Source organism: Pinus tabuliformis, chromosome 3_1 (genome assembly GCF_031772625.1).
Source record: "Pinus tabuliformis cultivar Carrire ecotype Pingquan chromosome 3_1, CPIR1, whole genome shotgun sequence".
Taxonomy (NCBI): domain Eukaryota; kingdom Viridiplantae; phylum Streptophyta; class Pinopsida; order Pinales; family Pinaceae; genus Pinus; species Pinus tabuliformis.
In genome coordinates, this window is record NC_142301.1 from 276,794,340 (window position 1) to 276,822,116 (window position 27,777).

General features: G+C 36.4%; 1 protein-coding gene across 1 annotated transcript; it reads left to right on the plus strand.

Moving 5' to 3' along the window:
• Positions 1-10,913: 10,913 nt before the first annotated feature.
• On the plus strand, positions 10,914-11,886 carry LOC149186870 (uncharacterized; the record flags this gene model as incomplete). Its single annotated transcript, XM_089409480.1, has 1 exon — positions 10,914-11,886. A coding segment is annotated over exon 1 (849 nt), but the record flags the coding sequence as incomplete, so codon positions are not given.
• Positions 11,887-27,777: the final 15,891 nt, after the last annotated feature.

A 27,777-nucleotide genomic window follows, 5' to 3' on the forward strand; every position in this document is an offset into this window, starting at 1 on the left:
TCGGTGATTAATTCTCTCGGAAGTCCATAACGTACAAACAAACGGAACAAGAATTGTATCACAGAGTATTCTGTAGCCCTAGGTAACGATTCGGCCTCGACCCATTTAGTAACATAGTCTGTCGCCACCAGAATGTATGTCCTCTGATTTGATGATGGATTGATGGGCCCAACGAAGTCCAGAGCCCATCGTTCGAATGGCTCAATGACCAATTGTGGTCTCAGAGGCATTTCATCGGCTTGGCCAGGTTTTCCTGCTCGCTGGCAGCTGTCACAGGCTTGTGCAAAATTTTTTGCATCCTTGAAGATTGTAGGCCAATAGTATCCGGTCTTCAATACTTTATGTGCTGTTCTTTTTTCAGCGAAATGTCCCCCGCATGGCCCGTCATGGCAGGCTTTTAGAATGTCGAAGATTTCGTCTTCTCGAATACACCTTCTGATTTGCATGTTTGCCCCTGTATGGAACAAATGGCCTCCAATCCATGAAAAGCAAGTGCTTTTCTGAACAATCTGCTTGCGTTCCTGAGGGGTTAAGTGTTTTGGTAACTTGCCGACTGCGAGGTAATTGGCGACATCGGCATACCAGGGTGTTCGAACAGCAACAACAAAAAGGTGCTCGTCAGGAAATTGATCGTCTATTGCTGCTGTTTCGAGTGCTTTCGGCATCTGTGAGAGGAAATCAGCTACAGGGTTCTCCTTGCCAGGTCGATCCTTAATTGTGATGTCGAACTCCTACAATAAGATCAACCATCTGGTTATTCTAGCATTCGTAACAGGTTTATTTGCCAAATATTTGATAGCAGAATGATCTGTATATAACGCAACAGGATAGCCTGTAATATAATGTCTAAATTTGTTAACAGCATGTATTACAGCCAGGAATTCCTTTTCAGTAACGGTATAATTAAGTTCGGCAGAGGATAAATTTTTGCTGATATAGTAAATAGCATATGGCTTCTTATCCTCTTCTTGTCCCAGGACTGCACCGATTGCTGTGTCCGAGGCATCAGTTGATATTTGAAATGGCAAATTCCAGTTGGGTCCTCGAAGGACTGGAGCTGTTGATAACAGGTTCTTCAATTCCTTAAAAGCCTGGTCGCATTTTTCTGTCCACAAGAAATCAACATTTCCAATTAAAGCATATAGAGGTGCAGCAATACGTGAGTAATGTTCTATAAATCGTCTGTAATACCCAGAAAATCCAAGGAAACTGCGTACCTCTGTTTGAGTAGTGGGAGTAGGGATGAGCAAAAGAATCTGAATTTTAGCCAGGTCTACCTGGATGCCAGCTGCTGAGATATAATGCCCTAGAATGAGCCCTTCTGTCATCATCATGTAACACCTTTCATGGCTCAGGCAAAGTCTGGTAGCGATACAACGCTGTAGGACTTTTTCCAGGGTATCTAGAGCTGGGTCAAAATCATCTCCATATGGTGTAAAGTCATCCATGTACACCTCAAGTCCGTCGTTTATTAGGTCTGCAAAGATGCTGAGAACAGCTCTTTGAAATGTAGCAGGGGCATTGCATAGGCCGAAGGGTAGTACTCGATAGGCAAACGTTCCCCAAGGGCAAGTAAAGGTAGTTTTATCCTGATCTTCAGGGGCGATTTGGATTTGGTTATATCCGCTGAAGCCATCCAAGAAAAAGAAAAATTTCTTCCCTGCTAAAGTGTCTAGTACTTGATCTATAAATGGGAGGGGAAAGTGATCCTTCTGTGTGGCCTTATTTAACTCCCTGTAATCCACGCAAATCCTCCATTTCCCATTTTTCTTGGGTACCACCACTAGGGGAGAGACCCACTTAGTGTCGGAGATGGGGTAAATAAAATTAACATCTAAAAGTTTCTGAAGTTCTGCTTTTACTATTTCTTTTAGATGGGGGTTGAGTCTTCTTTGTGGCTGGCGAACAGGTCTTGCATCCTTCTCTATATAGATGTGGTGGGTGCATAATTGAGGATCAATCCCCTTCATGTCAGGGTAATCCCACGCAAATGCTCCCTTATATTTTTGTAACAGACTAACAAGCTTCATATCTTGATCTGGTGTCAGGTTGGCATTAATATTTAAAGTCTTACCAGGTTCGATTTCCACTACTTGACTATTGGCAACAACAGTTACTGGTATTGTTTGGTCATGCGGATCTTTTAAGGGGTCTTCTTCTAGCTCACTATCAAATGCTGCCTCTATCATAAAACACTGTGTGTGAGAGCTAGATTCGGTTTGACTGATGAAGTTATTGATAGCATCATCTTCTATCTGATCTTTAAAATCTAAAGCCTTCTGTACAGTTAATGGGGCTCTGATATTATTAGTAAGGTATGACACAGGATACTGATTGGTTTTGATCATTGGCAGGCTTGGCTGTGCTAGAGGATATAGAACGAGATTTTTAACATCTGGTCCTTTAGTTATAGTCATGTTTCCCTGCCGGCAACAAATGTAGGCATCGGCAATAGCAAGCCAAGGTCTTCCTAATATTAGCGGATGTCCATCTAGTCGGGTTTTTGGATTAATTACCAGGAAATCGGTTGGATACTCCCAGGAATCTACGGAAACCATGACATCATATAGAGTACCTTCAGGTCGAACTACAGATCGATCTGCCAATTCTAACAAGGTAGAAGTAGGTTCTACCGATGTGATGCCAAGCTTTTGGCAGGTGGAAGTTGTCAAAATATTGATTGCAGCTCCCAAGTCGACTAAAGCATTAGGCAGGGTTTGACCATAGATTTGGACAGTTACAATTGGGTTCCCAGGATCTTCGTATTTGATAGGTGTCTCTTTTCCTGATAACAGGTCGGATAAAGTTCCAACTACTTGGACTCTAGGGTTAGTAGTTATATTCCTCCTTGATTTTTTTATGCACAGTTCTTTTATAGTCTTTGCGTATATGGGAATATCTTGAATGGCCTGGAGGAATGGAATTTTTATATACAGATTTTGTAACTCTCTCAGAATGTCAAAGTCTGGATTTTGCACAGGTCGCGGTATGACTAATCGTTCCGGGAAAGGAGGAGAGGATGTATTTGTTTGTTGAGGGGTCTGTTCCTTATTTACATCCTTTTGTTGTAGCGGTTGTTCTATTGGTAACTGATCTTCAATGTGACCTATTTTGTCTCCCTCTGTTTCTATGATATGTCCAGATCGTAACTGAAGGTCATTACACTCCCTTAAGTCAAGTCCAGTTTTTGATGTGTCTATGATTTGGATGGATTGGACTGGTCGATTATTAGGATTAGGGTTGGGTTGGGCTGGGAGTTGTGGCCTTAAATTAGACTGGGGGTTTTGTTGTAAGGCTGGCAGAGTTGGTTGAGGGAGTGGAATAGTTCCTGTTGACTGATATGTCGATCTTGGCCAATTGGTCTACCAGGGTGAACCTTGTGATGTGGGGGGAATCCATTGCGGAGGGTATGAATTGTTCTGCCAATATGGTGGGGTGTAGGGAAAATTTGGCCATCCGAATTGGTTTGGCTGATTCATCCATGGATTTGGAGAAGGAAATGGCTGTGATGACCAATTCGGGACTGGGGGTGTAGGTTGATTTTGCCACATACCATATTGCTGAGCATTGTATTGTGGAGGTTGAAAAGAAGAAGCTGGATCCGAAAACATACCTGATTTCCTTGGTTGCCATTGGCGACGTTGGTTAACAAAGTATGCTAGTTCTGATTCTTCTTCTGCTTCTTTGTATACAGCCTTCAATCCAGGAAGTGAGGGGCAGCTTTCAGTAAGGTGGTCTTTCGTACAGATAGCACAGGCTTGAACTATATCTAGCGGACATTCTTTGTGGCTGTGTTTTTTTCTGCATCGGGGGCAAAAAATTGCCAGATTTTGCTCTGCCTCCATTTGCTTTTGTTTAGCCTGCACAATATCAAGCTGAGTAGTTAATGTCCCTAGGATATCAGTTTTAAAATTTTCTAGTAAATTCCCAAGTTCTACCCGTGTTACCCCTTCTGTTGATATTTTGTTATCTCTAAAAAACCTATCATATTCTATTGGTTTTATCCTTGTGCTACCCCTTGAACTCCTAATACATAAATTAATGATATCGGCAAAATTCTCTTGGTAAATATCTCCTTTTCCCATGATATTCAACGTTTCGATCCACTGTTCTTTCATACCTCTAATTAATGCAGTTTTCAACACATTGTCAGGCAGAGGTAATGATGCATAAGGGGATCTCTGTAAGTTATACTGGAAGCGTTCTACATATTCCTCTAGAGTTTCATTTGGTCTGGCCGTCATTTGGAAGATTTCATCTTTCAGTTCCCTTGACCTACAGTAATCCTGATATTTTTTGAGAAAGGACTCTTTCATTTGCTCCCAATTGTTTATGACTCCACCGCCTAGACCCATAAACCATCTCAGAGCTGCTCCCTTCAAGGTAGAGGGAAACAACTTTAATTTCTGAGGATCAGTGGTGTAATCATACCCTCTACATAACACATCGAATTCAAATAAGAACGCATCAGGGTCCTCTGATGTCAGTCCGTGAAACGTTGGGATGTGTTGAAGAGGAATTGCCTTCATGGGGGCATTCGCAGCAGAATCTACTATCGGATATTGCAATGTGGAAGTTTGGGTATTTGGCTGATTCTGCGCCATGGGATCGAAGATGTGCCAGTAACCTTCCAGGATTTCTAGGAGGGTGTTCCTAGGTTGAGAAGGGGCGGCCTTAGCAGGGGCTGTCTTGATGACACTTCCCTTATCAGGGATTTCTATCTGAAGGAATGGGGTGCTTTCAGTATTAATTCTGGCTGCGCTTCCCTTATCTGGGCTGTTCAACAGCTGGATTATCCTGGAGGGAGATTTTGGTTCCTCTATTTCCCCTGTTTCCCCCTCTCCTTCACAAAGGTTGCTTAAGTTCCCTTCTTGCAGCCGTTTAGACACAGGATTTTCAATTTCTTGGAAGTCCTGTTCAACAGTCTGACTCTGCACCTCAGCGTAGGCTACAGATGGTGATGTTGTAGCCTGAAGGGAATTGGTAGGCTGCTTAGAATAAGTCTTTCTGAGGCCTACTGACGGCTGAGATTCAGTTTTCTTGTAGATTTCGTCTATGAAGGTCGTTCAGCCAAGGATCACCGGTCCTTTGGCTTTCTCAGGTTTGGCTAGGGTTTTGGTATTCTTTTCTAATTTTTTCTGCTTAGTCATGCACTCTAAGAACTACTAAATCCTATCAACCAGCAATTCTACTAAGAGAGCGGACGGTGGAGCAGGGCTTTTACATGCTCCGTACGCAGGTTCTTACCTTCCGTTTTTAAAATCCAACTCCCTCCTAGCAGATTTGTGCACTACTCTGTAAAGGGCAAATGGCTATTACTCCTCCCCGGCAACGGTGCAAAAATGTAGGGCTGTAACTAGGGTCTCTCACACCGCTAATTATCCTACATTAATAAGTCAATCCGGGAACGTTTTGTTATTGCAAGGAGTAACTCAATCCGAGGTTGTTTGTCCGAGTAATGCTCGGTAGTATAGTGTCCTAATGGTCTGAAAGGAAACAGATGCTAAGCTGTAACGAAACTAACCCAAAAGATAAAATCACGCAAGGCGGTTAATCAGTCAAGGGTATGGAAACAATAACCTATCCCTTTAGAAACTGATAAGGAAAGGAAATCAGAGCATGGACTTATAGGTCTGGGGCTAAGCAGCGTCTTGCTGAGGCTCACGACAGCCTTAGGCCTGCTCACACACTAAAACAACAAAGGCAGGTAAATCAAGCAGCGAAAAGTAAAATGGAACAGCAATCTGGAAATGGAACAGCAGTAAAGAAATGGAACAGAAGTAAGGAAATGGAACAGCAGTAAGGAAATGGAATAGCAAGAATAAATGGAACAGCAATGATAAATGGAACAGCAAATAATGGAACAGCAATCCTCAACCATATGTACACGTTCTCTACTACTACAGCAATCTGAGAATAATGGAGGATACGACTATGTTCCTGAACAAGGTAATATTGCTTTCAAGTCTTGCAAATACTATTTCACATGGATCTGATAACAATAATATTCATACAAACATTCCGCTACAGAAATAGCTGAAAGACGTAATTCGAATGGATCCACTTATACAATGCAGAGACATGAGATAAAAGAACTCATTCAGATGTCAGTTATAACGAAACACAGCATATCATATAGAAGATGTATCAGATTACTGAAATAATGGAAATAAACAAACCACACAGTATAATAGTACAAAAGCAAGTGTCCGTCGGATCTGGGCCCTTGGCTACCAATGGAACACCGCCTGAAGTTACTCCAGATGCAAAGACGAAATGAACACCAAGTCTTTTATATTAATTGCATCAACAAAAGTATAACAAAGTCAGGTCTCAGAGAGACTCAGTAATTACAGTTGGTTCTGAAATTGAAAATTACAAAAGACAGTCCTCCCCCGTCCAATGGCGTGGTGCCTTTATATAACAGAAATGACGGAGGTATCTAGATAATCAAAAGATAACTTAAAGCAACGATCCGTCAGGATCAAGGATCCTGAGGGATTCGCTAATCATTCGATTCTTCTCTTTCCCTTCTTGCGTTCTCCGTCTCAGTATCCCGCCTTCTTTCTTTGGGCTATTCGGCTCTAATTTTACTTGATCTTGTCCGCATCCAGTTCCCTGTTGGCGGGACAGTAGTTATTTTCCCTTTGCTTCTTGCTTTCAATCGCCGATCCTTTGTTTTCGCGTCTTCCTGCATGGAAAACGTCAATCATTAGCACTTAAGCTTCCTTTATCGATTGTTGCACATTTTATCAAAACCCTTTATTTTCTTTGAACTCATAATGCAGAAAAGGTTATAACTATTATTGAAAAACCACTAGATTGCTAGTCAAAAGCATACCTTAAAGGTGCTCCACAATTTCATCATATTATCATTACATAACCCTATATTTCCATTACCATATGAGTTTATATTTTCATTTTCCAAAGTTATTAATTTCGTGTATTTAGAGTGAATTTATGATTAAAAGTTAGAGAAATAACATGTATTTACTTATACCTAAAAGTGGCTTGAGTTTTATGACATGTGTAGATCATTTGGAAGCTTCCAAGGCACCCTTATGTGGCCTCCCAAGATCAAATTCGAATTTCAACTCAAGAGGTGGACCATATTCCAAGGAGAAAGATCATGGAGATTTTGATGTGTCATGGGATTTGTATCTAGTATTTAGTGATAAGTTGAGACAAGTATGGGTCTAGTAGATATTTAAGGGATCTACATTTATTGATTAGATATCCCTAATTCATGTATAAATAAGAAGAGCATCCTCCAAATCATGTTATGAGAAGGAGGGAGAGAAAACAACTATCAGTTATTCATTAGCACCAAATTTATGATTGTTCATTCAACATGAATAATATCATTTTCCCCAAATCATGAGTTATGAGTGTTGTTTGATTCTTAAGGTGTGATAGTTGTTCATGTGTGCTCATTGAGGAATGGAAGGATCCCCATACTGAGATAAGTGCACTTTGTTGTAAAGTAATGTTGTGAATATACTAATTTTAATTATGATGTTCATCTTATTTCTTTCTTGTAAATACTTGTAGATAATTTTAGTATGAATTCATGTTGTGGCCATGTTTTGTTGTGTGAAGGTTGATCTCCTTTCAATAGCTAGTTTTGATGTGAGAAGGAAAACCAGGAACTCCTAAGTTAGGAGTCCCTTCTTCATGAGCTATTTAAATTGAAATAAGATTTACTTTCTCGTATGCTTTCCTAGATTACATTTATATGAATATTGATTCCCTTTCAGTATATAGTTTTTATGTGAGAAGGGCAATCAAGTCCTCCTAAGTTAGGAGACCCTTCTCCATGAGCTAAGAATTGAATTGAAAACAATATTTACTTGCTTTCATTTACATGCTTTCTTTCTTGCTTTCTTAGGTGTTTGGTAATGCTATTATAGGAAGATTGTAGAAGAACAATCAGGACTCTTGAACAAGAGACTCTTCTCTATCTTCTAAAGTAAAATAATTCCATTGATCAAACATTTTTTTATGCTTTCATAAAATAGATCTGATAGTTTAGATTTGTAATATGCATTTCCATTCTAAACAAACTTCCTACACCTGTTTCATCTAAGGTCCCATATATTTTGGTTTGCTTCTAAGTTTACGATACCCCGGATTGATAAATTAAATGACAGGGATTTAGCAGACAACTAAATCGCCCAACATTTTGGCGCTGTTGTTGGGGAAGCAAACTTAGATGTAAGCTAGTTAAGAAGATTGTTTAGGAAGAATTTTTATTTAGGATCATTTAGGGTTAATTGCATTTAGGAATTTTCATTTAAGTTTATTCTCATATAGAAAACATAGAAATAGAACACAAATCAAAAACCCCCCCATTCACTAAAAAAAAACAAAAACACAATAAAAATGATGAGTATAAGTTTGGAACAACTCGCTTAGATCCTAGCAAGTGTTAGGATCTCCTCTTCTTGCGAAGAAGAGATCTTGACAACAGCCAAAAGCTTAACTACTCCTCTAGAAGAAAACAATGAATTAACATCTGAAGAATCTTGTATATCTAACGATGAACAATTTTTTGAACAGGAAATTGAGGAGGACGAAGAGAAGTCGCAGCATGATCTGAATCAGAGTGGACATCACGCCTATGAAAGCCTTATCAACAAGTGTTTTTGATGGTTTCAAACAAGTACGAGGTTAGATCGATTTTGTTTTTATTTCATTAGATCATACTCACAAAAACTAGATTCGATCATCCTTGTATATTATCATTTTAAAATTGCGAAATTGAAAATGAATATATTTTTACTACTATTGTGTGAATGGTTACACTGGAAATTTAATTACACGTAATAGTTTGTAATTTTCAATTAGCATAGAGTAGGTAGGATCATATTTTATGTTTCGAATAAGTATGCTCTCCTCCTGCATTTTCACACGATCTCGAGGATCAGAAAGTAGAATGTTTATAAATGTTTTCAAGGTTGCAATATAGTTGTCTCCATTTGCTAAAAAATTATCCTAAATCAATAAAAAAATCCTAGAATGTTTTAGGATTAGAATAAATTTAAAGACTTTTTATAAGATTTTGATTTTAAAACAATATAAAAAAATTTAAAAAAATTAGAATAAATTCAATTTCTTTAAAAAAAAATAATAATGATAATTTTTAACATAAAAACTCTTAGGAATAAATTCCTTTTTATTTTTATTTATTTATTTAAATAGTAACATAAACAAATTAGGAATAGAAATAGTTACAAAAAAAAAAAATTGATTTATTTTAGTTTAAAAAAATAGAAAATAAATTAATTAAAAAAAACAATATTAATTAAAAAAAAAAAAAAAAAAAAATACAAAACAAAATAAAAACAAAAACAAAAACAAAATAAATCATTTTTTTTAGTTACAGAACAAATAGAACATAAACCATTTTTTTAAATTTTAGTTAAAAAAAATTAAAAAAATTTAGATAAAATTTCATTTCTTTTTAAATTAAAAAAATCAATTAAAAAAAAATTAAAATTAAAAAAAAATTAATAGAAAAACGCATGACGTAGACTTTGGTATATTTTGTAACTGCTGTCAAAAAGTGGTGTGCTGTTCAGAGTTTGAAGTATATGCTGGATGGGGAAAGACTCGAGCTCCTTATCAACACATCTATCTTAAGGACGGGAACTACAGGGCGTGCCTTCATGAATGACAATGGAGTCTTTGGAGGCTCCATATTGGGCGTCACCTTCTTCCAGGCATCTATGAAGTCTTGGTGGGCGGCATCAGTAGCAGTAGCAGGGGCATTGTCTGCAAATCCCCGTCTGCCCGCTACTGCTCCGCTCCCTCCTACTCTTGCAGAGAAAACCGCTGGCTTCAGAAGAGAACACAACGCTCGTCGGCCCAACATGATGATGATGGCTTTCAAACCCTTCTGTATCAAACCCTACAGAGCGTGAAAACCTTGAAACCCTTCTGTAGCAGTTTTGACCTCTCTCTTCTCGCCGTTCGGATGGAAGTAAATCTTCTGAAATCAAAAGGAAAGGTGCAAAAAAATTGAAGATGAAAAGCTTGCAGATCCATGGGCAGAGAAACTTCGTCAACAAAGGCTCGTGGAGGAAGCTGACTACCAGTCTACTGTAGAATTATTTGGTAAACGCACCAGAGAGAAGTCGTTGGACAACTTTATTCCAAAATCAGAAGAAGATTTTGTAGAATATGCGGAGCTTATTGGACATAAATTGAGGCCGTATGAGAAGAAGGCGTTTGCCACGCTCCTTCTGATCTAAAAGTGCCAGTGGAAGTTGGGAAGATCCCATCTTTTAGGGAAATCATGGGCTCAATCACGGAGAAAATCTCGGGCATGAGGCGGAAATCCGGCATGAATAATCTCCAGAATCGAGGATGTATGTGAAGTCGCTCTGACCAATGAGGAAAATCAGGGTTCTGTTAGTAAAATAGGAAAAATATTGCGCCAATTCCTCATGCAAAAATCGGGCTTTGGTATTGATTGAGATTCTGGAGCCACGTGTTTTATAGCTACAACGAACGGGTCTCCAACTGCAGTTTTGAAAACTGCGTAAAGGGGCAAACATGGGAGACCCAAACAGAAAGGCCATCTGCATCTGCGAGTTGCCGAGGCCATGAGCAAGAATATATATGATGGTATGAAACCTTTGGAAGCTGCAGTATGTGGTGCCGCTCTGGAAGGCACAATTGCATCAGGGATTTCTGATCAAGTACTCGCGATTTTGCTAGTAGAGTTACGAGCCATGGCCGAGGTTCAGCTAGGACGTGTTGTGCGCACCTTTGTATTAACAATACCTGTTTCCTTTAGCCAGTTTCAGCAAACTCATGTTGAAAGGGCTTGTGCTATGGCTGGGTTGCATGTTCTTCGCTTGATGCCAGAACCCACAGCAGTAGCCCTGCTTTATGCTCAGCAGCTTTGAGGTGCAGGCAGGCCGAGGTTGGGGTTTCATCCCTGGCCCTATCACCATTAAATGTTTATACACTCATGTACTGTAGTCGATCATCATCTATATCGATGTTGAATTAAAGGTTTCTGCTGCTGAAATGGGTGCGGAGCCTGCGAAGGAGATGGAAGGAGGGGCCTCGCCTCCCCAGTCATGGGAACTGGCAGGCCTCGAAGAGAGCATGGGCAAATTGTTGTTACCAGGTCGAGAGGTTGAAATGCAGGAAGAGAAGGCACGAGGTTCTTCGCTCGACGGTGGTGGGGATCTGGCCGAGGCTATAAATCAAGTCGACCATTTCCTTAGGGACGCTCTTCAGAATCCTCGGGAGCGATTAACAATTTTACGAATGGAGCAACAGGTTGAAAAATTTATTCAAAATCCTAGCCAACAACAGCTTGATTTTGAACAGTTGCCAACTTCCTATCTCAGACTTGTTGCCCATCGTGTTGCTCAGCATTATGGTCTGCAATCAATGGTGGTGATTGATTGCCACACAACAGATGGATCTGGTTCTCGCATCATTGCTCGGAAAACATCTCAAAGTGGGTATCCAGTGATTCGGTTGGCTGACATTCCTGTAAATCTACCTCGTGATGAGAAGACTAATGTTGTTAGGTTTGAAATTATGCAGAGGTCACAGAAAGATTCTCAAGTAGGTGGTAGGGGGAGTCTTAACAATTCATCGGAGTCCAATTTTGCTAAAAGTGTAGAGGAAAGGAAGGAAGAGTATATTAAAGCACGTGCTCAGATCTTCAACTGCAATAGCTCTGCAGACTTCATAGAAACATCTGTCGAAGATGAGTTGGCTTCATTCGATAATGAGCAATGCTATTCCATTAGAATTTCGAGTCCTGATGGAAAACTTACAACGGACCCACTCCAAAATAATGATGCAAAAGCATTAATGGATTGTTCCTCTGGACTTGGTGGAATAAACAATTTGAATGAACAATCCAAAACAAATTTTAATTTTAACAAAACAATAAAAAACAAAATCAAAACAATTTATAAAAAAACAAATAAAAAATCAAAGCAATTAAAAAAAATATCAAAACAATTAAAAAAAAAAACAAATTAAAAAAAATTATAATAAAAAAATTTTCAAAAAAATTGCAAATGGACATTCCATAACAGCTGAAAACATTTTATGCTAACTTGTCTTGTTGGAGTTGGGAACTAGCGCACAAAGGCAACAGGTAAAAAAATTCATTTCATTTTATTTTGTTGCTAGCATTTATACTTGTATTTTATGTTCTTCAAAAAGCTCTCACAATTTTCATGCAAGATTTGAACTGAGCTTTGACAGGTGCGCGATGATCCAAGTCCATGAAGATGTGATCTCTCGAAATCACATTCATTATTGAAGCTTGAAGGAGTTAATTACAAATGTCGTGACATTTGTGGCTACAGAGAAATGTTTTGTTGTCATGATTTGTTTCCCACACTTCTCCTTCAAAGCCTCATCAGTCATCCATGTTAAAGTCCATTGATTCATTGCCTTATCCATCATGACTTCATACATGTCTACTTTTCTGAGTCGCATACATTTTTGCCTACCATTCAGTTCATCTTTTTGCCTCATGAATAAACCATCCATCTCTCTACATTGCCTTGCTTTCCTTGCCATAAAAACTATTTGACCATAACATCTTGTATCTATAGTCCTACCAATCATTTGTACAAACTCGCATTGACTGATGTGGGATTCCTTAAGGCCCACCTTTCAACAAGTCTTGATCCATCGACCTCAGCACCTTATCTGGGATAAAGACTAGAGTCATTATTAGTACCTTGAGACTTGCATGCCTTAATGGCAAGTCTTCTCACCAACGAACAATGGGAATACATTAATGTCTCTTGTTTGTTGGATCTTGCAAGTGGCTTGACATCAGCTCATTCATTCGCACTTCGCAAGATGTACTTGGGTACCTTGGCACTCATTGACATTAATGGTGAGTTTGCCTCGCATTGGTTAACGACATTCATCAATGGTCGATAATCCAATAACTTCTTTCCATGTTCGACATCGACACATTCATTCACATGGAAAGAATTGTGCCATGATATGGGACGAGACGAAGACTATATGATTCAAGAGAAGATTCAACAGGTTCAGTAATAGTAATAAAAGATCCACATTCACAACTTCATCCATCATATATGCAACCAAGACACTATTCTTCATTCCATGATTCAACGGCAGAAGCTACACTTTTCTACATATACACAGTTTGTCCACTCAGGTAAGTAAAGGTATGTTCTTTTCTAACTTTTTATCATACAATTCCTTTAATACTAAAATTATAATTTTTGGAAAATGTTTCACCATGTTCATATTCACATTCATACTCCATTATCACCTTCCATATGACATATATGTCCTTTCTACACATACCATCCTAACCAACATACTTTTTCCAAACAACTACTATTGCATTATGATTCAAATGTTACATGTTTTGCAAATAATGATCAAAGAAAGAATGGTTGATTAAATGTTTTCAAAGTTTTTTGATACAACACAAAAACAATGAAAGTATTGTTACACAAGAACCAATACTAAACAAGTTTTGGTTGTCACACAAGAACCAACCAAAATAATATGTTGCAATCAAATGTTTTTAAGAGAGAAGACTTTGCAAAAAGGAACAAAGTTTTCAAAAAGAAAATTATGTGAAGTTAAAAAATCGATATCAGCCAAAGTTCATGTAAAAGCAAGACAATTCAAAAGATCAAATCATGATCAATGTAATAGATTGCATGAGGACATGCAATAACTTAAGTTGGGGGGTATGTTGGGCCGCCAAATTAACCTCAATTTTCACTCCATTTTCACCTTTATCCTCATTTTGTCACCTCATTTCATCATATTATCATTACATAACCCTATATTTCCATTACCATATGAGTTTATATTTTCATTTTCCAAAGTTATTAATTTCATGTATTTAGAGTGAATTTATGATTAAAAGTTAGAGAAATAACATGTATTTGCTTATACCTAAAAGTGGCTTGAGTTTTATGACATGTGTAGATCATTTGGAAGCTTCCAAGGCACCCTTATGTGGCCTCCCAAGATCAAATTCGAATTTCAACTCAAGAGGTGGACCATATTCCAAGGAGAAAGATCATGGAGATTTTGATGTGTCATGGGATTTGTATCTAGTATTTAGGGATAAGTTGAGACAAGTATGGGTCTAGTAGATATTTAAGGGATCTACATCTATTGAGTAGATATCCCTAATTCATGTATAAATAAGAAGAGCATCCTCCAAATCATGTTATGAGAAGGAGGGAGAGAAAACAATTATCAGTTATTCATTAGCACCAAATTTATGATTGTTCATTCAACATGAATAATATCATTTTCCCCAAATCATGAGTTATGAGTGTTGTTTGATTCTTAAGGTGTGATAGTTGTTCATGTGTGCTCATTGAGGAATGGAAGGATCCCCATACTGAGATAAGTGCACTTTGTTGTAAAGTAATGTTGTGAATATACTAATTTTAATTATGATGTTCATCTTATTTCTTTCTTGTAAATACTTGTAGATAATTTTAGTATGAATTCATGTTGTGGCCATGTTTTGTTGTGTGAAGGTTGATCTCCTTTCAATAGCTAGTTTTGATGTGAGAAGGAAAACCAGGAACTTCTAAGTTAGGAGTCCCTTCTTCATGAGCTATATTAAATTGAAATAAGATTTAGTTTCTCGTATGTTTTCCTAGATTACATTTATGTGAATATTGATTCCCTTTCAGTATATAGTTTTTATGTGAGAAGGGCAATCAAGTCCTCCTAATTTAGGAGACCCTTCTCCATGAGCTAAGAATTGAATTGAAAACAATATTTACTTGCTTTCATTTACATGCTTTCTTTCTTGCTTTCTTAGGTGTTTGGTAATGTTATTATAGGAAGATTGTAGAAGAACAATCAGGACTCTTGAACAAGAGACTCTTCTCTATCTTCTAAAGTAAAATAATTCCATTGATCAAACATTTTTTTATGCTTTCATAAAATAGATCTGATAGTTTAGATTTGTAATATGCATTTCCATTCTAAACAAACTTCCTACACCTGTTTCATCTAAGTTCCCATATATTTTGGTTTTCTTCTAAGTTTACGATACCCCGGATTGATAAATTAAATGACAGGGATTTAGCAGAAAACTAAATCGCCCAACAGTTCTCTCCACAAAACACACATTTATTAGCACCTTTCATATCAACAGGACACTCTCTTAAAGGATACCTTTCCTACACTTTGGACAAAAAATAGACAATGACTTGTTCCTTTTCTAATTTTTGTTAAAATTTCAAAGAGTCTATTTGTTTGCTAACAGTATTCATTATTTCAATTTTCATGTTGTCCATTTTATTCTCCAAGCCAATGATCAAGAATCTGTAGATCCCAGTTTGCTAGTTTTGCTTCGACCTCCTCTAGTGGATCTAAATTGATTTCTAGATAACTACCTGCACAAGTCACAAATTTGTTCAAAAGTTTTCTAAGAAATGTCTCCTTGTCCTAACAAATTCAGATTATGTCTAGAATCCTGAGTAAGTCCTTGTAGGAACAAGGTTCTAATAGTACTTAAATCAAATTTGTGTTTGGACCTTTGGAGTATATACAAAAATCTTTCTAGGTAATCCTCCAAAGTCTCATCATCACCTTGTACACTGGTGAAGATCTCGTCCTGCATTTCTCTAGTTTTAAAATATTACTGATATTTATTTAAAAATACTCTCTTCATCTGGTCCCAAGAACTTATAGTGTTTCCTCCTAGTCCCATGAACTAGCGCAAGGTTGAATCCTTGAGAGTTGTAGGAAACAACTTTAATTTATGGGCATCAGAAGAATAATCATAACTTCAACACAATATATCAAATTCGAAAAGAAATGAACTAGGTCTTCGTGCACAGTGTGGAAGATTTGAAGGTGAAATATTCTTCATTTGTACATTCATTTTTGAGTTCATGATTGGATATCCAAAAGTGGAATGCTCTTCATTTACCTAGTTCTCGCCAATCCCCTCTGCATGGTCTTCATGATAATCCATTGTTGTTCCTCTATTCGGATCACTTCTAGAAGGTGAAGGTTGAATAATGTTGAATTGAACTTTTCGATCACCATTATCCTCCTTCTTCCTGTTTTCGGGTTGTGTCACACTTGAATTATTGTTTCCAAAATCCAAGTGGACTGTTCTGGTGTGATGAGTCTGGGTTTGCTTGGACTTTCTACCTGCAAAAGAAGGCCCAATATGAGAAGATTTTTCATATTTTTCAGTATTTTGTCGACCCTTATTGGACTTCGAACCCCTACCTGTCTTAGGCATTAATTTTAAAAAATAAAATCCAAGAAACAAAATTCAAATGCTTATAAAGAAAAGGAATATGTTAATTGGTGTAATGAATGAGAAAATCAACACTCATAAAATCCTCAAAACAATAGAAGCATACTACAAAAAAATAATAGAAAACTTACCCCTATTGCATAAAATGGAAAGTTCTTACCAATTTCAAATCGCCTCCCTGGCAAAAGCACCAAAATGTTTGGGGGAGGAATTATGGTTAGACAGACTCTTTCAACACTTAATTGTCAACCCAAGGGTTTCGTAAACTTAGAGACGAATCATAGGAAATGCCAAAAATGATATGAACTTTTCCAAACTCTATTCGTACTTCCTTAATTGTAATCTTGTAGAACCAAAAAGAAAATATCACCTGATAATTTGCACCAAAGATATTCTAGTGTTGGAATGTGAAAGAAAGTACTCTTGCAGGAAAATAAATGAAAGGAACTCTCAAACTTCTTACAAACAATATTTGACTAATGAAAATGTAAATCTATGTTTATCTTCAGTATAGTTGTGTGCCAGGTTAATAATTGGACCTTTGAAGATATTTGACTTCTTATAGATATTTCTCTCTTCACTAAGCTATTATTCTTGTAGTTTAGCAATGTGCTTGCACTACTACCGGAACAAAGTTTAGGTGCTGGAAGTATATTTTACATCTGTACTGAAGATTTATGTCTTCATGCAAGAACTCTAAGTCTCAGGACTAGAGCACTCTATTCATGTATCAGGATATCGATTCCTATACCACAACAGAGATTCATGCACCAAGTTTTCCAATCCTTCTTATAAGAAAGTAAAGAATGTGTTAACTTGGGAAAAGAACTTGCAAAGGTGAAATAAATTTCAAAATAAATTCCTCAAACCAAAATATGCTTCAACCAATCTTAACATCTAAATAAGAATTAATTTCCAGAGTCAAAGCCTAGTCTTCTTTAATCAAGGAACTTCTTCATGCAATCTAAAAAGATCATTTAATTGTGACAACATGCTTCAATCCTATAATAGTTATTCACATGAACTGACCTGCATTCATGACCTTCTTAACTCAAAAAGATTCGCATAAAGTCTGATCTTTCTTAAACAGCATGAAGTGCAGGTACAGACTAGTGTGTCACAACCGCTTTCAGAATCATATTATCAAAATCATGTTTAGTTCGAGATATCGAGAACACTTCAGAATGAAATTCACGCACTCTAGAATCGCATTAAGACTCATCAATCATATAAGAATAAAAGACTATTACTGTAATGAACCATAGGAATCAATCTACGAGATTGTAAATATGCTAGTGTAGGAATGCGTGCTTGAACGATCCAGGAAAAAATGAGATTAAACTTCAAGGAATGAAATCATAAAATTAAACTCAATTGAGCATGCACACCATAGATCCGTCACACAATGATGAAATCAGATTTAAACTTTGCACAAAAATAAAAGCATCTATTTACTTCACACTTTGCATTAAATGGAATTAACACACCTTAATCGAAAATGAAGAACACAAGGGAAAACGAGTTGGGTTGGCTGGGCCCTAGCCAATCAGCTCGTTTCCCTGTTTAGGAAACGTAAAGATTTAGTTCTTAATCAACGCATCAATACAGAATTACAATGCAAGATTAAGAAATCATGGCACAGTCCCTTTCTATTAATAATCAACAAATGTACATCATGAGTTCGAATCCAACCCTTAACGAGGGCGATACCAGCAAAATTACAGAAGACTAAAATTACAATATCCTTGCTATAGCTATCGCTCGCTACCATTTTCTATCTGAATCCTATATTTTATACATTCATTCAGGCCTACGCCCGTAACCGAATTACATCAAGCATTCCAATATAATCATTTCGACTATAACAAAATAACCATAATAGTTCATACGAAGCCTTTTGGCTATAACAAAATGCTAATCTAGGTATTTAGCCGGCGACCCAATCTCCACCATATCCCTGAATTTTCTCTCCACTCTGAGCCCAAATCAAGTTGATTGTTCTGGAACACGGTGTCCACATGAAGTGGTGAGTTGTCATGACAGTCAAGGATTCACCAACGGTGCAAGAATCCTACCTGCACTCGACCATGCTAACAATATGATCAATGCATTGCCTATCAAATACTTTAGGAAGAGAAATATTAGTTTCAAAGATTTAAAGGTACAAAATCTATGAAAATGATTAATTAAGCACATTCGCAACCCTTAAACATGAAATATAAAGATAGTGCAGGAGAAGACATAATTCTTGGACTAGTGCAGGAATAGGCAGATTTGCAAGGTAAAACGAAGGTCTAAGGTTATGGTTTTGAAGGAAAAAAAGGGTTAAAAATGAAGCAATTTAGTCTACCAACAGCCCTAATTCTATTACTTTGAGATTAAGGAATCATTCTCCATTAATACATTAGGGTTGAGTTTGAAGTTTTGATTTGTGGCAAGGAAGGACAAGACGATTGGGGAGATATCTACAAAGTCAAGAATCTATAAATGGTTGTAACTCTCTCCTTCAATTATTAATACAAAAATAACTTGTTTTCCTATACTTTTGTCATGTTGATGCTTATGTATTTCAATTCCATTTGACTCATTGATTAGAGACATTAGTTTATGTTATGTGGATATTGTAGTTCTCTTGCTTGTTCTAGTCAGTTTGCATGTTCCATTTATATCACTTGGAGCTAGAGTTGGAGATTACAAGTAAGGAGATGAGGAGGACTTACTACAAATTCCAAGTAGGTCTCTTTTCTGTATTCTAATCTCTCTAAGAAAAAAATAGATATTTTCCCCCTATTGTTTCTAGATCCACTAGAGATAGGGAGTTCATTTTTGTCCGCATAAGTGAATTTTCCACATAACAAAGGCAAAATATTGTAGCTATGATAAGATGAGGCCACTTTCTCAAAGTATGCAACACATAAATGCATCTTAGCCTTTGAAGGAAAATAGAAATAAAATGGTATATGAATATGGGTTCATCTTTAGTGCTCTATATAAGGGTAACAAGTTGAATAGTAAAGGAATAAATCATCAAAGAGTTGATTTATCTATAAAAAAAAAAAATAGATTACAATAAAGGCAAATGATCCTCTTACCCTTGTGGAAGACTCCTCTATAATTATTGGGTGCATTAAGCGTAAGCTACAAGAAAGAAAGAGCAGTAACATCCCTGTTATTTCTCCCTTGTAAACAAGGAAAAAATGTAGTAAGAAAATTTGGGTGGAGAAAAGAGAAATTAAAGAGGAGTGCCTTATAGCTTTGTGTAGCCAAGATGAAAACCAAAGTAGACTGAGAAATAAATTAAAAGGTAATGCTCCTATTAGGACTCGGTCTTTAAAGGTATGGAAGAAAAAGGAGGGAAATATGCTTAGGGGAAGTAGATCCTCAACTTCTATTCATTAAAAGAATAGAATGGCTTCAAGTGAAGACAAACAAGCCAAATGAAGGCATTATAAAGTTTATACACAGAGGTTCATTTGAATGATGGAGGTAAGACAGAGTTCCCTTTCTTATTTTAATGATGAATTTGTCTATTTCAAATGTATCAACATTGCATGAGAAAGGAAAGTGTAGCCAGCCTAATTCTAGGGGGAAGCACACAACAATATATTATGTTGTGAAAAAGGAGGAGTTGCAGTAGAACTACAGGATAAATAAGAAGCTCAAGATAAATTAGTACCATGAGATTAGTCCCCAAGCATAAGCAAGAATGAAAATGCAAGAGATCAAAGAGCATTGGCTCAGGGGGATCTTATCTATTAAGCAGTAGCAGGAAACAATATTTAGCTTTCGAAAGAATGATTGTTTGAGAAATGAAAAGTTATTTCTAGTCAAAGCTAGGCAAGACAAAAGGGGTCAAAATTTGGAGAGCCAAATATAGTGAACTCTAATGGTGGAACTAGTTTGACATTTAGCCAAACACAGTTGGGCGCTTGGTGTAGGTTGAGGCTAAATAATGGTCAAGTTCATGGATATATTTGGTGCCACATGTCCCCACCATCTCATCGGAGAAAATGAGGGGGTTCATTCACTCCCATAGATTAACAACAAGGGTGGTTCTATGTTACACAAATTTCCCAAACCGTTGATTAAGTAATTGATGTTCCTAGTTAAATGTGGGACCCATCCCCCCTTTACCACAAAACCACATGGGGGGATCCATGAAAAACATCAGCTGTAAATAGTAAAGTTTAGAAAAGATGGAGTGAAATAGTGTTGGGCCCTCTAGCCTAGTCAACACATAGGTGATTTCACAAAAAATATCAAAAGGTACAGTAGGGTCTCGTTTGGGACATCTCACCTCAAGGATCCTGGGAATTTTCAATGGAATGTAAGGCCACAACTTTTGGGGACAAGGAGCCAGGAGGATGTGGCAACCAAGTGGTTGGGAGGTGCACATTAAATGGAAGAGAGGATACCCCACAAGACACATCATCCTAAGAGTTCTTCCCTAGGAGATTTCGAAGGAGCGCAAGACCAAAGTCTTGAGGAGAATGGTTCAAGATCTATTGGCACAGACACGAAGGTGGAATAATGCTAGAAGGATAAGTGGAAAAGTTACATTGGTGAATAGAAATGACATAGAGAATAGTTGTATGCCACGATGATAGGTTAACATAAGTATTTCATAGGTTGAGGATGATGTAAGACACATACACATGGAAGTCCAGGACAGTGACGCATGGCATGCAGATTTGGCATTTTCAGGTGGCAAGTGGCCAAAGATGAGTGACACATGGTATCCCTCTATACGTGTTAGAAGGGACATGTAACCCTAGATGAATGACCTCAAAATTTCTCGTAGCTAAATCGGTGCTGATATACAGTGGTAAGGAAGAGGCAGGGCCCAGTTGTGCGAGGTGGCAAGGCCACATAATCCCAGGAGCTATTCCATTGGTGTGGTGTGACTAATAGTGGTCCCAAATAGAACGTATGCCTATAGTATTGACACTGAAAGGTTTGGAAGGCTCACCATTCTGAATCGTTGAGGTAATGGATCTGGGGAATGAAGAAGTTTTCATCATTCGACAAATCCGTCAAGTGATTAAAGGCACACCCAGGAGTTGTTTTTGCTAAGGTTTTTGTGTGTTAAGCAACCAAGGGGGTTTAGGATTATTTCAATGAAAACACGCTATGGGGAGTTCAAAAGGGCCTTCAGGTTATATGATGAAAATTTCTTAAGCGTTGGGGACTAAGCACTATTGACCTATGTTTAAAAGGCTTGAATGGGTCAGAAGCTCCTTAGCAATGGTGTTATATTTGGCACTAGATGCTACATTTGGTAGAGCCCGGCATATAGGGAATTCGCCATAGTGGAGTTAATGAAGCTTGAATAGGTCCACAACTAGATTTGAAAGAATTGATAACAATGGAAAAATTGGAACTAATGGTGACTATTGAGGCTAGGAGACTAAGATACCAAGGACCATGAATTGCACTGAGACTTAATGGAACTTGACTCAAAAAAAAACCGCACCTGAGTTTCCTCATGCCATGAAGAATTAAATCAGAAAATAGCTACCGAAAAGGGGTCTCATACAAAACTTTTGATCTCTGATGGCATGCTACATATTATTCTCCTCGATTTTTATGTGCATTATAAAGAAACAATGGAGATCATGCATGTGCCTATTGGTTGTGTAAATTGTGCCCATACTCAAACTCTTTATTAGTGATTAGTGAGCCATGTTGAATTGAATTCTATGAATTGTGATCAATAAATAAGCATGGAGTGCCATACTATGATACTAAAATCACTGATAGCATGTTGTAGATGCTATAGAACATAATGTAATAACAAAAGGGAGAGTCATGCTAGAGTACTTTCTCGGGCAATGTGTGAATCAAAAAAGGGACTGCATCGTTCCTAGTGTAGCATAGGAACAAAACTTTGGAATGCAGAGTTAGATAAATGGGGAATGTAGCATTGTTGTAGAGTTGGGTGGAGATCTCTAGTGCATAAGTGCACTCATATGAAAGGAAAGGAGAGCCTGAGAATGATGATCGAGAGTTGTTGGTTGTGGCGATTTTATGAGGGTCGAGACAAGAAAACAAAGTGTTGTTGTAAAGTGGATAGAGTGAGGAAAAGGCTGAGAAAATGTTGTTGAGAGGTATAGAGGCCCAATCATTGGTAATGAGAAGAGAATAAAATTATGGAAAGTTAGTGCTAGCTTAGAGGGCCAAGGGTTGAAAAATAAAGAGTTGAATCTGGCAAAGCGGGAGCCAGGAATAGTGAGCAGAAATTTCGTTATTGAATGTGGGTTGGAACCTACAAAAGAAGGATTTGGAGCTTCCATCTAGTGGGTGTCTCAGGAGAGCTTGGAGGTCAGTTCCTCCTGCAAGTGAGTTCTTACATAAATCCATGAAGTTGGCACTATATTGTAAGTTGATCAAGTGTCTACAAAAGAAGGAAGTTGGGGCTTCCTCCTAGTGGATGCTAGAAAACAATTCAAGGGAGTTGGTGCTTCTTATCAGTTATGGTTCTCAAAGAGAGATTATGTCACAGAATAGTTCATATTACATCATAATAACAAAAGATTGGTGGTTTTTCCCTTTTGGGTTTACATGTTAAATCTCTTTTCTCATATGAGTATGTTTCTCACGGTGTTGTGATGTGTTCATGTGTTATTTTATATTGATGCTACATGATATGTTGTTTATGGTCACATGAATGATTGCGAAGCATGAAATGAAAATGCAGATTGACATAAACGTTAAAATTAGCCTTTATACTTATTCACCCCCTCTATCAATATTAATATCATTTCCAACAAAAGTGGCACACAAAGAGGATGGCATGGTGGGCACAAAGAAAATTTATGTTTCAGAAAGTTTAGACTCAGACAAAGAACTCCTATCAAAGATAACCAAGAGTGATTTGGAAATGGTTCTAGTTGATCCCAACTCAAGGGGATGGAAGAAGATCCAAAAAATAAAAGGAAAGAAAGAGATATTAAGTGATTACTATTAAACTTAACTTCTCAATTTTTTTGTTAATTTTTCAATTCTTTTTTCTTATACACATAAATCTATGACGTTGTTTTTACGGAATACAATTAGCATCTATAAAAATGTATTTTGATTCTTTTCTCCAAAAATTAAATAAAATTATAATTTTTTTCCAAAAAAAATCTGAATATCCATATTCTATTACTATAATCATAATATCATATTATTAAAACCAAAATATCTTTAACATAACTTTTTTTAAATTAGAAAATCACAATCTATATCAAAATATAAAAATAGTATTATCCACTCTATACATGTTATCAAAATCAATTCATTCCCACTACCTAATACCATAACCATAATGCTTAGAGTACAAGTATATGAACCTATTAAATGTGGAGCATTAAACAATTAGTTAATATAATCTATTACCATATATTACAATTTGAGCATATTAAGTAATGAGTATCAAATATAATATGTTACCATAATGCGTAGAGTATATTAAATGTTAAGTATTAAGCCCTTAAATCCGATCATATTTAAAGTATTATCTTATTAAATCATTAAATTTGAGCATGTTAATAATGAGTTCCATGGTAGTATATTAATATAAAAAAATTGATCGTATTAAAATCTTAGATCCATGGTAGCATATTAAAAGCCGAGTAGTAAAATATGAGCATGTTAAAATTTGAGTTCCATGGTCACATATTAAAGGCTAAATATTAAAATCTAACAAGGTTAAAATCTGAGCATATTAAAATCCGATTCATGGTCACATACCAAGTGTAAAGCAGAATCTTAGCATTTTAAACCCTAAGTATAAAATTTGAGCATAAACGCAGAATTTCATGGTCGCATAAAAAGACAAAAGAACTACATGGTTGCATAAATTCACTTATGCACAGGCCAGGTCAATTTTTAGAATGAAACTAAATTCTTTTGGGACAAGATTATATTAGTTGGCTAAATAATAGTCCACTAATCCATTTAAATAATATTTTATGTTTAGTTATCAAATGTGGTTATGCACCAAATCTAAAAGGTGTTTATCGAAATTTCCAGGTATAAATTGCTCTAGTCCTCTAAACCAAATAAAAGTTGCTATAAAAGTTATTATAATACTCGTTTTCTAAACCAAATAAAAGTTAATAATAATGTTTTTGAGATTAATTATATCATTAAAGTTTGGTTGATATTTGGAATTAATTAGTGTGGTTTATTTATTTTTGAGAAAAGAGAAAAAATCAATTAATTTTCAAGAATAAATAATAAAGATGCATCAAAGACTTAGTGGTCAGCAAATTAGTTATTTAATTAATTAAAATAATATTTAATATTTTAGGAGAAAAGAGAAAAAAGCAATCAATCTTAAAGAATAAATAACAAGGATACATCAAAGACTTAGTGGTTAGCAAATTAGTTATTAAAATAATTAAAATAATATTTAATCAAGTTGTAGTCAAACACAAACTTGAAATCACAAATTTGATGAGTAACCTTGCACAATCGAAAAGTCCTAGAAATTTTTCAAGACACTCAATCCATATATAATAAAAAAAAAAAACAATTTAAATTAGTTTATAATTAAATATAAAACTGTCTTAATTATAAACTAACAATTAAAAATTAGTATTTATTATTTTAATTATATCTATATATATATATATATATATATATATATATATATATATATATATATATATATATATATATATATATATATATATATATATATAGATTAAATAAATTATTTTATAATATTATTGACTGTTGAGTTGAGGCTTCTGTGATCCATATCAAGATTGAGGCTTATGTGATTTACGCGGAAATAATTTCTCAATATTATTGACATTAAATAAAATTAATAATATTAAAGGTTAAAAATTAGGAATTGGCCATGAGTAAATTATACCAACCATCCATAATAACAAATCATGGCAAATACTAACAATGACCACCAAAACAATATTATCAACGCATTTTTGTCGCTGACAGGTTGACGTCGAGCTCGAGAACTGCCTCCCTGGGTTCATTCTATTCATAATATCCAGTGGATGTTCGTTCGTTTGAGTCTATTCATAATATCCATCCAGTAGATGTTCTACTCTCATTTGATAAGTGTCGTATTAGAGCACAAGGCATCTGTGTCTTTGTACACTGCCTTCATCTAGTTGTTGGTTGAGGTGTTGGAATGATAAACTCAGAGAGCATAAAAGAATGTGTGGATGCATTTGGAAGCACCATAGTTTTTTTTTAATAAGAATATAGGGTAAGGAAAGTGATGAATAATTTGGGCATCTTATATTACTTAAATTGTTGTTAAGATGGAGATTGTTAGAAGTTATCGACTATTTCCCTATATTTTTAAGATAATAGTTAAAATTGGTCCCTTTGTTTTGGTTTGTTTTTCCTCATCTAAGTTTTTGGAAAAAACATATAAAATGAACTTTTTTGTTTTATTTAAAAAGTTTCTTATGTAATTGTTTTAAAAGTTGTGGACAAAATCCAACAGGTTGCTATTTATCCATGTAAGCCTACAGTGTTGGCATTATGACACAGGTTTGGCGCTATGACACAGGTGTTGTCCTTGATGGCAACTCACTCAAATGACAGATCATAGTTCAGGCTCTCAGAATGAAGGAAAAAGAGATATACACAGGTTCCTTTTAACCAAGTCACGAATACATGCAGGATTGCCGATCAAAAGGTGTGTATACATATGCACGCAATTTCATGTAAGGCAAAGCGCGTACATGTGGGAAAACTTATTTTTGGTCCATGGTATTTAGTCCTTGGTATTTGGACTTTTGGTTTTGTACCATGGTATCTCGTCCGAAGTGTTGAACCCAGGTATTGGGTCCATGGTATTGATTCTCTATGGTTTTGGACCATGGTAATGAGTAAGGCCTAAGACTATAAAAGGGGAAAGAGATCATTAGGAAAATTTACTCAAGGATTGAATATCTTATGAAGAGCAAGATCTAGAATACTGGTCATCGGGTTATGGTGCATAGTTGGATCTGAATCAAGGAGGAACCTGAGCACAAGGAGAAGGATAAATTCTATTGATGGGTCAAGATCTTAAGGCTTGAAGAGAAGTATCTTTGTCTGATTTTGATTTGTTATATATGGCACATGACTTGATCTATAAATTTGATGATCTGGGTATCACTGATGTCTGAATAACTAACAAGGGTAAGATTATCTTTTATAGACCTGTACGCAGGTTCAGCATATCAAAGGCGTGTATACACATTGGTTCGGTAATTCAAAATAGCATATACGTAGGTTGGCCTTAACACAGTAGCGTATGCACGCAGGTTCTATGCACTGAAGTAGCATATGTCTCATGAAATATGTTTTAGCTACTTCTATTTATTGTTGCCGTGTTCTGGGTTCAGGATTGGTTTCTGGTTACTGTTAATGTATTCTAGTTATAGCATTCAGAGAAGTAATTGTTTGATTCAGTTTTGATTGAAGCAAATGAGATTGGTTGATGCAGATGTATTTGATGTTTTCTTATTGATGGAATATCCAATCTGAAAATTTATGAAACATGGTCCCTGGAAGAAAAGAGAAGGTTGGAGCCTTATGTAGGTCAGCACCTACGTACTAGTACATTAGCTAGTACAAGAGCTTAAGGGGTAGTAGCTCCCTTCCATGAGAGTCTGGAGAATGAGAGAAAGTTGTATCCTTTTGCAGGTAGAAGCCTGCGTACTGGTATAAGACTGCACCAGTACAGAACTATTGTAAAAAGAAGTTTCTCATTAAAATAAGATAGAGACGAATTGCAGCAAGTGGTTTTCACCCACATTGAGTTTCCACCTTATATATTGTGTTCTTGTGTGTGACTGTCTGATCAGTTTTACTATTCTTGGTTACTGTCTATATGATTCTGATGCACATATTAATGATCAACATCTGAAGAATAAATCAAATTATAATTTTGCCGGTTATACGCTGTTTTCCTTAACTATAGTTGTGTATATATTCAGTTTTCTCTAACTGAAGTAGTGTATACAAATCTGATTGTGAAATGAAAAATAATTGACTTGATAATGCTGATTCACCCCCCTCTCAGTATTATTTCCAACAATTGGAATTGGAGCAGGTCCTTCAAAAGAAGCTTGATCGCTTGAAGGAAGATCTATCATCATGAGCAACTACGAAAAGGATGCATCTATCAGGCCACCAATATTTGACGGGAGCAACTTCGTCTATTGGAAGGTAAGAATCACAGCCCATCTTCAATCTCTTGGTACAGAATTTTGGGATATCGTGGAAGGAGGATACACATTTCCATCAGCAACTCCTACAGATACAGCTGGTAAAAAGCAGTATGAAACAAATGCTAAGGCTATCAATACTCTATTGGGGAGTCTATCTCAATCAGAATTCATCAAGGTTATGCAGCTCAAAACCACCAAAGAAATATGGGACAAGATCGTTCTGAGCTATGAAGGAGATGACCAGGTAAAACATGTAAAACTACAATCTCTCAAAATTCAATATGAAACTCTCAGAATGAAAAATGACGA